This window comes from Mytilus californianus, unplaced genomic scaffold (genome assembly GCF_021869535.1).
Source record: "Mytilus californianus isolate M0D057914Y unplaced genomic scaffold, xbMytCali1.0.p SCAF_3, whole genome shotgun sequence".
NCBI lineage: Eukaryota > Metazoa > Mollusca > Bivalvia > Mytilida > Mytilidae > Mytilus > Mytilus californianus.
This window is the reverse complement of record NW_026262679.1, coordinates 116,413,586-116,428,823: the sequence shown is the minus strand read 5'-3', so window position 1 is coordinate 116,428,823 and position 15,238 is coordinate 116,413,586. Positions and strand designations below refer to the sequence as shown.

At 33.2% G+C, this 15,238-nt stretch overlaps 1 protein-coding gene across 1 annotated transcript; it reads right to left on the bottom strand.

The window, feature by feature from the left end:
- Positions 1–449: 449 nt before the first annotated feature.
- Positions 450–11,368, bottom strand: LOC127733730 (secretory phospholipase A2 receptor-like). The gene is made up of 9 exons (XM_052243047.1): positions 11,116–11,368; positions 10,321–10,387; positions 9,309–9,401; positions 8,207–8,378; positions 6,968–7,078; positions 4,549–4,655; positions 2,983–3,239; positions 805–921; positions 450–491 (listed from the first exon to the last, which is right to left on the bottom strand). The coding sequence occupies exons 1-9, from the start codon at positions 11,257–11,259 to the stop codon at positions 450–452; spliced, it is 1,110 nt and encodes a 369-aa protein (XP_052099007.1). The 5' UTR covers positions 11,260–11,368.
- Between the last annotated feature and the right edge of the window lie 3,870 nt (positions 11,369–15,238).

Sequence of the window (15,238 nt, the reverse complement as noted above, 5' to 3'; positions counted from 1 at the left end):
AATGGTTGGTTGAACCTGGTTTTTTGGCTAGCCAAACCTCCCGCTTTTATGGCAATGTTAAATATAACATTAAAATGACAACATTACATGACAGGACTACTATACAAATTAATGGGAAAACATATAGGACAGAGAAACATACGAATAATAGCTAACAAAAGGTACCAGGTTTAAAATTTAATACACAAGACCAGGTTTAAAATTTAATACACAAGACCAGGTTTAAAATTTAAAACACAAGACGCGCGTTTCGTCCACACAAGACTAACCAGTGACGTTCAGATAAAAAAAGTTCGAAAGCCAAAACAAGTTCAAAGTTGAAGAGCATTGAAGACCAAAAGTTCCTAAAAATTGTGCCAAATACGGCTAAGGTTATATGTCTGGGATAAGAAAATCCTTAGTATTTAGAATAATTCATACTTTTGCAAACAGTAAATTTATAAAAATGACTATATGATAGATGTACATGATAGCACCGAAGTGGTGACTAACTACAGAATAAAAACGGATACATAAAACAACATAAACAAGCACATAAAAATTCACAGCGGAGTTAGCCAAAGAGATCGACGCAAAAAAAGTGACGTCACATTTGAATTTCTGAAATTTCCCCAAAATAGGATAGAATTAGGATAAAATTCAAGATTTGGTTTATAATACTAATATAACATTTATTAAAAACAAGCCAGTTTTCAAATAAAAGTGCTCGATCGACTGGTTGGTTTTAAAATGGAAGTGTGCAATTGATAATATCTACAGCATCACAATACGTTTGTTTAAAGTAGAGAGTTACCTACATCTTACCTTCAAAAAGACCGTGTAGTCAATCACTTTTATATAGTTTGTAAAAATTCTTGCTACTGCCTGTGTCATATTGTCCATTCCGTCCACATTACACTGAACATTGATTTGGTGTGCAAACTATATTAAAGTAAAAACAAACGCAAAATTGTTTTGATGCCAGACAATAACTTTCATGAAATAAACACTTTATATATTTCATGCGTCCCAAGCACCTTTTTAGATTTACCTCCATCAGGAACACTCATGGCCCAAGCACCTTTTTAGATTTACCTCCATCAGGAACACTCAAAGCCCAAGCACCTTTCTAGATTTACCTCCATCAGGAACACTCAAAGCCCAAGCACCTTTCTAGATTTACCTCCATCAGGAACACTCAAAACCAACATTTTTGAAGCCAAGAATGCCTTAGTATTGAAACACTTAAAAAGCTATATGACCAAAAGGGAACTTAAATAATAACCAAATTCTTCTAAAGTCAACTTAGACAGAGGTTTTTCGGACCTTAGTTGTCTTACGGAGGACACAACTCTTGTCTTGTCATTTTTATGTTGTTAAGTTGATATTAAGCTAACGACACATTTTTGCTTATTTTGCCTTTTATTAACACATATTTTTCTTATTTGTTTATATATATTAAACCAAATAGCCAAACAATATCAAATAAATTAGAGTAAACTATGCAAAACTCACAAATTGATGCATCGCCACTTGCAAAGTCCGTGCTTTGGTAAGCGAACTCCAATATCAATTGATAATTGAGATATAAAACAAGAAAGGAGGTGCACAATGACATTTTATGTAACGATTCTGAGCAAATTTCACCAAAATTTGATTTCGAGTTTAGAAAAAGAAAGGGATATAAATATGAACTCTAGTGTGTACATGATTTACTGAAGGAAACCGCATTAAAGTATTCTAATCATAAAATATAATAAGAAGCGCACTATAGCATTTTATGGTTAAGATTGTCACATTGTTTCAATAAATTGAAATAAATTGCACAGGGGGAGTTTCGGATACAATTTAGGTAGCACCCAAATTAAACAATAGCCATGTATTGGTAAGAAAACCAAAAACATAAATCTCTCACAGAAAAGTCATTTTTTTCTTTATAGGCGGCAACCCTCTTTCAAGGAAATCATGATAGGAAATCAAGCTCTGGAATATCGTTTCAACTCGAAGATTCATTATTCAGGCGCTGCTGGAAGGTTGCTACATAGAAATGAATTTTGGCTAGCAACAAAACCAGTTTCAACCCACCATTTTTTTTCTTAAAATGTCCTGTACCAAATCAGGAAAATGGCCATTGTTATATTATAGTTTGTTTCTGTGTGTGTTACATTTTAATGTTGTGTTTCTGTTGTGTCGTAGTTCTCCTCTTATATTTGATGTGTTTCCCTCAGTTTTAGTTTGTAACCCGGATTTGTTTTTTTCTCAATTGATTTATGAATTTCAAACAGCGGTATACTGCTGTTGCCTTTATTTATCCACTGCGGTAAATTCAGTATTGTTCAGAAAATTTGCTGGCAGTCAATTAAGATCTGTTCAGTCCATTTTCAGACTGTTCATTATAATTAAAATAAGGAGATGCGGTATGATTGCCAATGAGACAACTATTTACCAAAGTTCACATGAAGTGGATGTAAGCAAACATAGGCAACCATACGGCCTTCAACAATGAGAAAACCCATACCGTATAGTCGGCCATAAAAGGCCCCGACATGAAAATATGAAACAATTCATTTGAGAAAACTAACGGCCTAATTTATAGCAAAACAGTTTACGAAAAAAATATATGACAGACAAACCAACGTCAACCACTGACCTCGGGACAGGTACATAAAGAATGTGGCGGGGTTAAACATGTTTGTGAGCGCTCAACCCTCCCATAACCTGGGACAGTGGTGCAACAGCATAACATAAGAACAAACTATGAAATTAGTTGTTTTTAACCTTTTCAAATCAACATTATACTGAATTTTCTAAAAAGCTACTAAATAGTACTGAATTGACTGCAAGCGAGTTGTCTGAACAGTACTGAAATTACCGCTGTGGAAAATGTACTACAAGACTGAACATGACTGAATAATTAATTGTTCAGTCCTTTCCAGATGATGTTAAGATGAAAATGACCGTTCAAGACTTAAATTTGTTTACGAGAGTGTGTGATATTCAAACCTGCAATGCATCTCTTTCAAGATGATATTGCCTATCCTGAAGAGAAAATGTGGTCATGTTGTCATTGATATTATGTGTTGTGAGCCCAGTTGCTGCATCGTTGGTAGATATCTTGTAAGAAGCTGTAAACAATTCAGTGATGTTGTTTTCATCTAACGAAGATGATATCGTCACCGTTGATTTTTCGTCTATTGTTGTTATTGCATCGGTTGTTGTTGCTTCATCTGTTGTTATATACGATAGTCTTCTGCCAGACACTATTCAAATAAAAGCACAAACTACTATATAAATAAGAAGATGTGGTATGAGTGCCAATGAGATAACTCTCCATCCAAGTCACAATGAATAAAAAGTTAACATTTATAGGTCAATGTACAGCCTTCAACACGGAGCCTAAGCTCACACCGAACAGCAAGCTATAAAGGGCCCCTAAATGACTAGTGTAAAATAATTCAAACGGGGAAAACTAACGGTCTAATCTATATAAAAAACGAGAAACGAGAAATGAACCACATCAACAAACGACAACCACTGAACAACAGGCTCCTGACTTAGGGCAGGTGCATACAAATGCAGCGGGTTTAAACGTTTTAACAGGCGCCAACCTTCACCCTAACCTTAAACAGTAGCGTAACATTACAACATAAAAAGACACACTATAAAATATCAATTGAAATGGCTTAACTCGATCAAAAAGACATTTAAACAAAAAGCAAGTAAGCATATACTGAACGAATAAATTTGACCTATGACACAATATAAATACAATATTAATAAAAAAAGATACGAAACAATGTCAAAAAGACAATCTCTAACCTAGGACAAAATGGCGTTAAATAAAATAACGTACACAGGCAAATTAAAGTATAATAATTTTGTTGTTAGGAGTACGGAAATATTTTTTACAAAATTTGTTGTTCACAGTACGAGTACAGAAATGAAAATTTATCGTCATACTAAATAATAATCAAAGGTGGTACAAATTAAAAATAGTGAGACGAGATATAACACAAAATAAGTAAACATTGAATAACAAAAATGCATTACAAATTGTGTCAACAGGTAAAATAATTTTCTATTCCATAATGTTGATAGGTTAAGATTTATTTTTCTTTTCCATTTCATTTTGAATAACATTTTAGAATATTTTTTATCTATTATTTGGAGACTCGATAAATCAGAAATTAACTGTTGAAAAGTGTTGTTATATACTCGCTGTTTTAAAAATCATGGAAAAGTAAATGTCAGTTAATAAAATCGCTTTTATCTAATTAATAAATGAAACATAACAATTTTCCAAAGGTTATTTTTTACGATGTACTCATTGACATATTAGATTTTAAATAATCAGAAGTAAAAAGATCGTCTCGAACGCTATTTAGATATGATAGATGGTCTATACGTTAACTAACAGTCTTTTCAAACTAGATAAGTATATCGTCCAAACATTGCACATATATTTTATGCATACTGATTTAATTCAAACTATCGTACTAAGAATTCATCTTATTTATCCAATGGCACAATAGAAATATGTTTTCGAGATAACTGAAATTAAAAACTCACCAAGTTGACAAATAAATCCAATTTGTTCATCACATGATCGCTGAGTCCATACCGCTTTCCGTTGACTTACATCTGGTTGCAAAGCTATACACTGTTTCGAGGTTGGACTGAAACATTGGAAAAAAGTTAAATTACAAAAATACTGAACTCCAAGGAAAATCCAAAACGGAAAGTCCCTAATCAAATGGCAAAATCAAAAGCACAAACACATCAAACGAATGGACAACAACTGTCATATTCCTGACTTGGTACAGGCATTTTCTTATGTAGAAAATGGTGGATTGAACCTGGTTTTATAGCGCTAAACCTCACTTGTATGACAGTCGATCTTGAAATTGGAATTGACAGATCAGAACAACACAATCAATTATGTTGCTTTCCTTCTTTATTGCAACATTTTTCTCTTATTTATCACTCGTGTTTAACTGATATTTTAAGGTGTGATTACAGCATTTTTCAACCGTAAAGTTTAAAACCAAAAAAACAATATTTCAAATATCAGAGGTTTAAGTTGTGATTGAATCAAGCAAAACATGTTAAGAATGACAAAACAAAACGCTTGACTATAACAACCAACGGAACGTAATAACTAAAAACTACTGTCATACTCCTGAATGGTATCAGGCAATTTCCAGAGAAATTAAGATAGTGTTGTATTCGCAAAGATGTTACATCAAGCGTGTCAACAAATTAATCGTCCTGAGTATGCGTAAAATATTTGTATATATACGACAATTAATAAATCGAAGCTGGAGGGTATAATTGAATAATTTCTGAGATCAAACGGTAAAAGTTTATCAGCTAATTCCAGATGTCAGTCAAAATATAAAAAGAAGTCTTCGATCAACTGAGACGTACGATCATGGTTGATTTCTTAATAATAGTCTTTGAACTTGAAGTACTCATGCCTGACGAAAAGACCTTCTTGCATATCTTATTAACTAGCATATGCAAAACTCCTTAGGTTTTGACGAGTAGTATGTGACGAGCAACGAGAAAAGTGATTCGTCATTGACCAGAGGCGTATGGTTTGTTCATCATTGTCAACCTCTAGAAATAAAACAGACTTTGATAACAACTTTCATGTCTCCGTATAATCCTCAGCTTGAATAAAATTATATGAAAGAGCAACCTATAATAAAACAGTATTCGTCTTGCTTTTTGAAAATGTTTTTTATTGATATGAAAAATAAGGAAATGTGGTGTGACTGCCAATGAGATAAATATCCACAAGAGTAAAAAAAGACGTGGATATAAGTAACTATATGTCACCGTACGGCCTCAACAAGATACTTATAGTCAGCTGTAGAAGGCCCCAACGTGACAAAATGTGAAAGAATTCAACGAAAAAGTCTAAAAGCATGCTTCTTGTTTGTTCATGAACAGATGAACAGGATGATATGCGAGGATACATGAGTGCTTGTACTATTCCAACTGGATATTGAAATACAATCACCATATTCAATAAATATCAAAAGCACCTAACACTTAAATGAATATTGAAGATTTAGAACTCAAGCAGTTCTGAAACGTATATATCAGTACATTTTGTAAAGAATAATTGTGTTTTCAGAGAGTAAGATTACAGATAAAAAGCGATTTTTTGCTTTAACAAATCTTATAGAAAAATATTTTAACAACAAACTCCTCTGAGGTATCATTACCAGCGGTAAATGATTCTGAAAATGATTCGTATTCGTTTCTAAAGGTACTCGGACATATTTAAATATACTGCACGATGTAAATAGAAATTTCCTTGTTCTTGAAAGTTCTAACGTTTTCCTCCTATGTCACTAAAATCTACCACATAATCAAATTCTTTCATCGCTTGTAGCCTCACATTTATAGTCATTGCTCTGAATACTAATATGAAAATAAGATGATATGGTATAAATAACAATGAGACAATTATCCACCAAAGACCAAATGGTGTAGATGTTTAGTTCACAGTACAGTCTATAACAATGAGCAAAACCCATACTGTATAGTCAGTTATAAAAGGCCCCACAGGACAAAATATAAAACAATTCAAACGTAAAAAACAACGCTATGATTTAATGTTCAAAACAATAAAAAAAAAATAATATGATAGAAAGCAACCGACGATGACCATGCTTTTATATATATAATCTATCATAACTTACCAAGAAAAGTAGATATTAAGGACAATAAAAACACATAATTCGAAAAAGAAAGACAAAACAAAAAAAGGACGAATAAACAAAATCATTTGGTTTTTCATGACAAGTAATAATTTCATTAATGGGTAAAACTTGCTCGAAAAAATACGAGAAAAAAATAAAAACATAACGACATATTTATGGTGTTTACCCAACATATACCCAAAAGCTTGTTTTGTGGTGTATTGTCGAGGATGCTCTTGTAACTTATCATGTCTTTGATCTTAATTACTACTCACGAAAATGTGTGTTGACTTGATATAACTTTGGCTGCTGCTGTTCCATTGACCCAGGTAAATAATTTGTTTGAATCGTTGTAGTAAAGTCCTATCCACAAATCACTGTTTAAGCTGTAATATAATAATTCAATGCAATTGTCTACTCATAATACTCGCTAAAAATCTATCTCCAAAGTAAAACAAACTCAAATGTCATAAAAAAATATATGCATGGTTAAAGATGTAAATATGAATGAAATCAAATCAGAGGTTCGGTAGTCATTTTTGTGTTATTTTTTTTTAATCTAACACATCAAACATATTAAAAAAAAGTCTGAATCGCCTTCCTCTCCTCATTTTTCAAAGATGAACATGTAACCAACCGATTGTTTTGCAAATACTAATCAAAATGTGATAGATTGATTTATTCATTGTGGTTTGATTAACGTCCATTCCTAAATGTATACAGGAGAGAAGTTACGAGGAAGCCATTCCCCTGGTAGCCAGTATTTCGGTATTGGCATATTTTGAATAAGACATCTGGTCTGAAATTTCACTTTAAAGCTTTATAAACTTGTCCTCAAACTACGCTTGCGGCTCCCTTAGCCAGAGTTAAATTCTGTAACTATTTCAGAAGTTATGTCTGGACCATTTTCGTTTCGTTTCGTTTTATGCCCTCTAAGTTTCATTTGTTTTTCTAAGCTCTTGATCTCAATGGTGCTAGATGATGGAATTATTTGTAATTAACAAAAACGGTATTTTAAGTAGGTGCTACAGAATTCGTCGTTCGTTAGGAATGGCCGGAAATTTGGAATGCTAGTGGAAAATAATGACATCTACGGACCTTGAAGATTTATTGCAAGGATACACTAACCTTCAAGCAGGTTGTGTTTTACCTACACGGTGACTTGGATTTAACGTTTCAATTCAAACTAAATGTGGCAGTCATTTTTGTCATCCTTCACAGCTAAACGGACAAAGCATTTTGGAGAGTTGATTCTCTTTGAGATCGGTATTTTTGTTATGCTTTTTTATGAAAAAAATGAAACACATTTCTTTATCATGCAGACAACAGTTGTTAGATTATTAATCACAGCTTACTGACATGTTTATCAAAAACACGAAAATTCTGCTTGCTTATTAATTTGATGAATAAAAAAACAAAGAGACTGTTGTTTACTGGGTAAATTGCTAAACATTCAATAATGAAATTGAATTGTTATCTATAATAGAAGGTGTCATATCATATTCTTAGTGTACCTGACGCTGATATTTTTTAACATCTGTAATTCAGTATTGCTATCCCATAAAACCAGATCAGCGTTGTTGTTTTCACAGTATTCTCGGGCTTTGTGCCAAGTTGTGTTTCCCTGTTTTGTCAATATACAATGATAGCTTGGTGTTAACAGCCATTCATCTGCATTTTCACATTCTACAAAAACAGTGAATTGGTCAGGAGCTGATTAAATTTCAAGGTGCTTTAAATTGTGTTATTTTCATGACTAACCCATCTCCTCTTTTTTTATATTCTTTGTGTTATATATTTGGTTATATTTATGTACATAATGTTATTTAAGTTCACTTTATTTGTTTTTCATTTTATAAAGTTAAATTATAGAACGGAAATATAACGTTATATATTTTTGTGTCGCAATTGTTAGCGGAAGGATTTTCTGAACATAGGTGTGCACACATTTTTTGCCCCTGCCGTAGCGGAGGGGGCATTAAATGTTACCCTTGTCCGCCCGTACAAACGAACGTACTTACGTCCCAAAATTGGCCTCCGTTCTCTAACTTTAGTTTGTTCCAACCAAAATTATGAAACTTATACACAATGCTTATTACCACAAAATTCAGATCAAGTTCGAATTTGGGTGGCGTCACTTTTTACCGTTCTTGACTTATGTCCCTTTATAACGTTATATGCAAGCGGGGGCATCATCTGTGTCTCATGGACACATTCTCAATTAAGTTTTTAATTTTTTAACGTGTTTGATAAATGTTCAATGCAGTTAGTACTTAAGACTTCATATTTGAATTGTTTTACGTTAAATATTACAGAGCTTTTAAAAGCTTGCTATGCGGTGTGGGATTTGCTCATTGTTGAAGGCCGAACGTTGACTTATAGTTGCTAGCTGTTATGTCATTTGGTCTCTGGTGGAAAGAAGTCTCATTGGCAATCCTACCACATCTTTTTACTTTTGTATTGTCTGTTCTTTGTTCTCAAAACCGGATGTGTATTGAGAAAAAACATGCAGTTGCAGTCCACCACGTACCTGTATGTTGCAGTCTGAAAAGAACCTCAGAATCTGGTTGTAGGCCGACACGTACCTTTGGTTTGTGGCTTAAGCCTGACACGTACCTGTGGGTGCAGCCTGACATACAACAGGATGATTGTTGCTGCAGTTTGTTTCATACCAGAATCTTCTATCCATCATGACGCATTGGCCATCATCTGGTATCAAATAAAACCAGTAATCATTTTGAAAGTATCTACAACTAGTATTTTGCAAATACTTTCTTTTTAAGGTGTATACTGTTATCTTATATAAAAATGAGGAGATGTGGTATAATTGTCAATGAGACAACGATCAATCAAGAGTCAAAATGAAGTGGTAGTAAGCTATTATAGGCTACATAACGGCCTTCAACAATGAGAAAGGCCCTCGCATGAAGAACAATTCAATAGATAGAACTAACGGCCTAATTTATAACAACTTACGAAAAACATATATGAGATATGAACCAACGACAACCACTGTACTACAGACTCCTTACTTTGGACAGGCACATACATAATGTGGCGGGGTTTAACATGCCTATTTTAGGTATAAGCTAACTTCTAATAAAAAGGGGGAAATATACCAGAGAGGAAAAGGGATAGAAAAAGTGCACAAAAATTATTGATAATTATATTTTAATTATAATTAAATTATATTTGTCCTTAACTGTATCGCATTTCATATTACAGCTTTTCCTTTTTACCTTATCAAAAAACCGTAACTAAAATACAGATTTTGCTGTAAAATTTATTTTATGTTCTGGTTGCCTGATTATCTTTACAAACAACATCTTGATGATTTCATATGTAAATTAAAAAAAAGCATTCTTATAACGGAACTATAAACAACTATCATACAACTGGGAGGATTAGCTAGCTATAAAACCAGGTTTAAATCATAATTTTCTACGGAAAATGCTTGTACCAAGTCAGGAAAATGACAGCTGTTTTCCACTGCTTCCGTTAGTTAATAACGTTGACTTTGTCAGTTTTTATGGAATTCCCCTTTTTGAACTTACCTTGGAGTATTTTTGTTATACTTTTTTCCTATTTGAAATATATCAAGTTTAACATGCACATGTAGTTATTGTACCTTGTGTTTGGTCTTTAAAACTATTATACTGGTTACTCTGACCGTCTGTCCATGTCCAACCAGTTTTCTGAAATGTATAATGTATCTTCCTGACGTACAAACATTAGTAGTCTATATCACTACATATTTGCTTAAATCAGAATTTTTTTATAGACTTTGTATAAATATTCTTTACATCAAAATACCTTAAAGACCATCAGTTTTTGTGGACAGTTATTTTCGAAAACGAGGTCAATAAAATGGCATGCATGCGACATTGTATTGCGTTCGTTATTTGTCATTCACGGGCCATTTCATCTGTACAGAATATAGCACGAAACTTACTTATCTATAATATGTAGCTATTATTACCCTACATCCTGTTAACTTATATTTTGGCATTGCTCAAGGTCAGGCGTTACTCAGTCTTTTTATGACGTCTTGTAAACCCGTGTAATGGAGGGGGTCTATTTGAGCAGTGCTCACAGTATTTCCAGTTGATCATATATATTCATTGAAAGCATAAAGACGAGCTAAAAGACGATCGGCGTATCAAGCGCTCATGGCGCAGCTCTTTATTCGTAAATGGTTTTGATATAAATTGGGCCATTAGTTTTCTCAGTTGAAATGTTTCACATTTTTCATGTCGTGCCCTTTTATAGCAAACTAAACGGTATGGGTTTTTCTCATTGTTGAATGCCGTACGGTTACCTATAATTGCTCACATCAACTTCATTTGAACTTTGGTGGATGGTTGTCTCGTTGGCAATCATAACACATCTCCTTATTTTTATATTATAAACGATATTGTCTTACATTTGCTTTCAACCCGATCCATACGTCATCATTCATATCAGAAAATAAATTCTTCTGAACTTCGGTTTGCTGAGGTATGTCGTCAAACTGTACAAGATGACCATTAATGGTAATACAATGGTCTCTGGCATCCTCCCAAGACATAGGGGTATGTTCTACTTTGTAGCATTGATCCGAAAGCCACGTCCATCCTTGATAGCATGTGCCAAGATTGCTAGATGATGCTGAAGGGATTAATTCATTATCATTTTAAAATCAGAAATGTTTTCAGTTCAGAGAAAGACAACAAATATGCACATCTTGATATTTCAGACAATAAGTGAACAGATACCAGTAGAATAATACGAAATGATATCGCATTCAACAATACTCTTTGTCCCCAAAAGCAAGATAAAGCTCTAAAACTTAATCGCTGATAGAGAAATATCATTACCGCTCGCTGTACTCCCGTTTATATTTCGTACAGCAAGTCTAAATAAATAATATGATTATAGAAGAACAAGAATGTTAAGGAATTTATACGAAAAAAAGCGAAGAAAATTAGTAGGTATTTCTTAGGATTAAAAGAAATTTCGGATATTCGACAATGAGACGGCAACCTAACGGACACAAAACACCAAAAACATGGCAAAACAAAAACAAAGCAACAGAACATCACAATAAACTAAAGAACAATAACACTAAGTCATAAAAAATAGTCCCTTTTAAACACAAAATAAAAAAAAAGAAAGCTGCGGTGTACAAAAGATTGCATTTATGAATAATAGCCAATATCTGTGTAGAAATGTTTTTGAAGTCTCATAACTTACGCAATACCTTACGGAATCACTGAGTTTAAAGCACATTTCAGTATAAACATGTTATTTAGCCTTTTACCACAATCACCAAGAAGCTTTTATTCTATGAAGTAATAAAATGTTCAAATCTTGTCACATTATCTAGTTTCATGGCGGATATTTGGAGACATATGTACAGTATTTATTAACCAGTTAAAACTAAGAGATATGGGTCTGCAAGTTATTTGTTTAATTTTGTTCTCTGATCTCCTTTTGGAGTTCATGCGATTCCCTCAGTTTCTGTTTGTGACCTTGGTTTGTCTCTACCTAATCGATTTACGAGATTTGAAATGTATTTATCAAAGTTGTACAAAAATCGAACATGTAAAAATGTTGTTTGTTTATAGTTGAATAGTGTTTGGTTAATTATAGTAAGGTCAGTTCGATTGGGATATTGAGTTCATGCACGAGTGAACTCAGGTGGTTAAAAGTCATCCGAGCCATTGCAGTCAAAGTGTACAGTAGCATTTTGCCAAATAAATAATATTATTAATTATATTATTTATTTTCAGATTTGTAGACCACTGTGGTTATTTGATAAATATTTTATGTTCGTTTGAGTTTACGAATTAGAATTTAACATCGATTAACTACTGTTGCCTTAGTTTATATTTATCGTTGTATAAATGAAGTATTTTCAGAATCTTTAATATAATACAATGTAATCCTATTTATAATCCCACCTCACAGTTCTAATCTGGTTAATTGATTACTTGTCATTTACTTAATGTTTAATACGAAATATGTCAACGTCAAATAAAACAGCAACATATGAAGAATTACTTTGTAACAACAGCAATATTAGATTATTATATTATACTGATAGCTGCTATCGCAGGTTTATTAAACATTATACTTGCCGTCAGTGCTTGTTATATGTTCAGATCACGATTTCCTCAAACTAAAAATACTACTTTGTAAAAAAACTTTTTGCACTCCTAGGGTAGTAAGAGTAGAGAACTATATCGCTGCAATATAATTATTTCAGAAGTCTACTTTGATACGATCAAGCAAGTAAAAATTATTTTACAAAGTTGATGAGATAAAGGAGGAAAATGACAATTCTGTTTTATAGAAGATGAAGGAAGTGGTGTAAGGTATTACATGGTAATGTGCCTTTGTAAAAAATATGCTTTATCTTTGTTTAAATGTGGCATATGTATTTTTAACGGACACACCACAGAATATTGTTCAATGTAACTTTACTTTCCTCTCTAGACAATATCTGACAATATTTTCATTCCATGGTTTTTGGTTCAATTAGTTCAATTATACTTTTGAGATATCCCCCGGTATTGTTGAGTTACTATACCACTTTGGTCTATACTTAGATATCCCGGTATTGTGGAGTTACTATACCACTTTTGTCTATATTTAGATTTCCCCCGGTATTGTGGAGTTACAATACCACTTTGGTCTATATTTAGATATCCCCCGGTATTGTGGAGTTACTATACCACTTTTGTCTATATAAGCCCGGTATTGTGGAGTTACAATACCACTTTGGTCTATATTTAAGTATCCCCCGGTATTGTGGAGTTACTATACTACTTTGGTCCATATTTAGTTGTTATCACCTACCGGTACATATCAGGCTGTAAGCAGTAAACACTATTACCTGCAAGTAAACAACATCAATTGGTATGTGTGGAATAATGCAACAATGGGAAATGTTAGAATGGAAACATATAAATACTGCTGTACATGAAGCATAATATAGTCTGCTGCATAATCAAATCTACATCTCAAGCTTCGACGCCAATCTTTTTAAAAGAAGTGTTGTCTGTGTTCACTATACAAAACTATCCCTTACCTGGAAATCATCTGCGGCTAAAAGCATTCCAGCAGCCATTACATATGGAGTGTTTGTATACACCCCCAGATGAATCAAAAATCCGGAACTTGCGTTTGACTACCATTATTTCCTTGATTGAGGGTTGCCACTTACAATGACGCTATTGGACCTAGGGATATAATCCGTTCGAATGTTTTACGGACGTCATCAAGATTTGACTGACCCTTTTGGAATATGTCTGTCAGAGATGACCACTGTTATGGTCGAATTGTCGATGTCACAATCCTGTCCTCTTTTCCTCGATTGTGATATCACCAAGTTTACTTGATAAGAGCAATAAGACAGGTGACACTAGCGGGTTTTTGGTTTCTGCTGCTCAGTTTTTTGTAGTGTTTTTCGTCGTTTCTTTTCTTGGCTATGGTATAATTATCTGTACAGTTTGTCTTCGACTTATTATTTCTATTATTACCTTCGTACGTGTATCTTCTTTTTCTAGTTTATATGGAATTCCCAACATTTGTGTTCAATGCATACTTGACGAAGAAAATTTAAGAACCACGTGTCATGCGCAGTTCACCACTGACCGACAGTTTATTTACGGTCCATCAGTAGAAGTTCAGGAAATGCTGATGAAGATGAATGGTGTAATCAAATAAATTTTTGTCTCACTCAAAGTGGTCTTGTTTTTATTCACATTTAGAAAGTATAGCGATTTCGAAAACGGTTCTGCTTGACGAAACCAGCTGACATTGAGATACTGCCTTAATTAACTAATCTTTTAAGGTCGAGGTTTTCACTTTAATTTTCTATATACACTATAATATAATTCAATGTGAACGTAGACAATGACATGCAACTACAATGTATTATAATATTTGATAAAAGGATAAATTAATCAGAATCTCTGATGACATCTTATGAATCTTTATTGGAATAGAAAGAATTTGCAGGAGATAACTACAAACAAGTGTGAAACAAATAGGGACTTTATTGCTTTTCGTCAACTTGACAGGGAATATTTAGAGCGAATTATTTGAGACCGGTTTTTGAGTTTTATTTAAAAATGTCAAGGTAAGATTTATGTGAATAAAAGGCGATTTGGGGGTAAACGTATATAGCACTACAAAAGTCAAAAAGTCTGAAAAGACCAGTTTTTGTCTGAATTTGCATGAATTTTTACTCGACATTCTTAATTTGTCTGAATAATTTTTAAAAATTCTTGACATAGTATGAATTTGTCTAATAAAGTTCTTGATTTTTCTTGACAAGTGTCTTGACAGTATGAACATTGTCTTAAAATTTCTCGACACTTCCTGTATCATCTGATAAGAGTCTGGATTAGTCTCGACCAATTCTTGACCGTCTTAAATTTGTCTCGATCTGTCTTGACATATTCTTGACATTCTAAATAATGTCTGAATATGTCTCGACATATTCTTGACATTCTAAATAATGTCTGAATATGTCTCGACACATTCTTGACAGTCTTAAA

What these genes read in the sequence shown, in the direction of transcription:
- LOC127733730 (XM_052243047.1), bottom strand. Translation starts at nt 11,259, where the DNA reads ATGTCTTGGGAGGATGCCAGAGACCATTGTATTACCATTAATGGTCAT. An exon ending in GGATCGGGTTGAAAGCAAAT is followed by an intron (nt 10,388 to 11,115) that starts GTAAGACAATAT and finishes TATACATTTCAG; the next exon opens with AAAACTGGTTGGACATGGAC. An exon ending in TCAAGTCAACACACATTTTC is followed by an intron (nt 4,656 to 6,967) that starts GTGAGTAGTAAT and finishes CCAATGTTTCAG; the next exon opens with TCCAACCTCGAAACAGTGTA.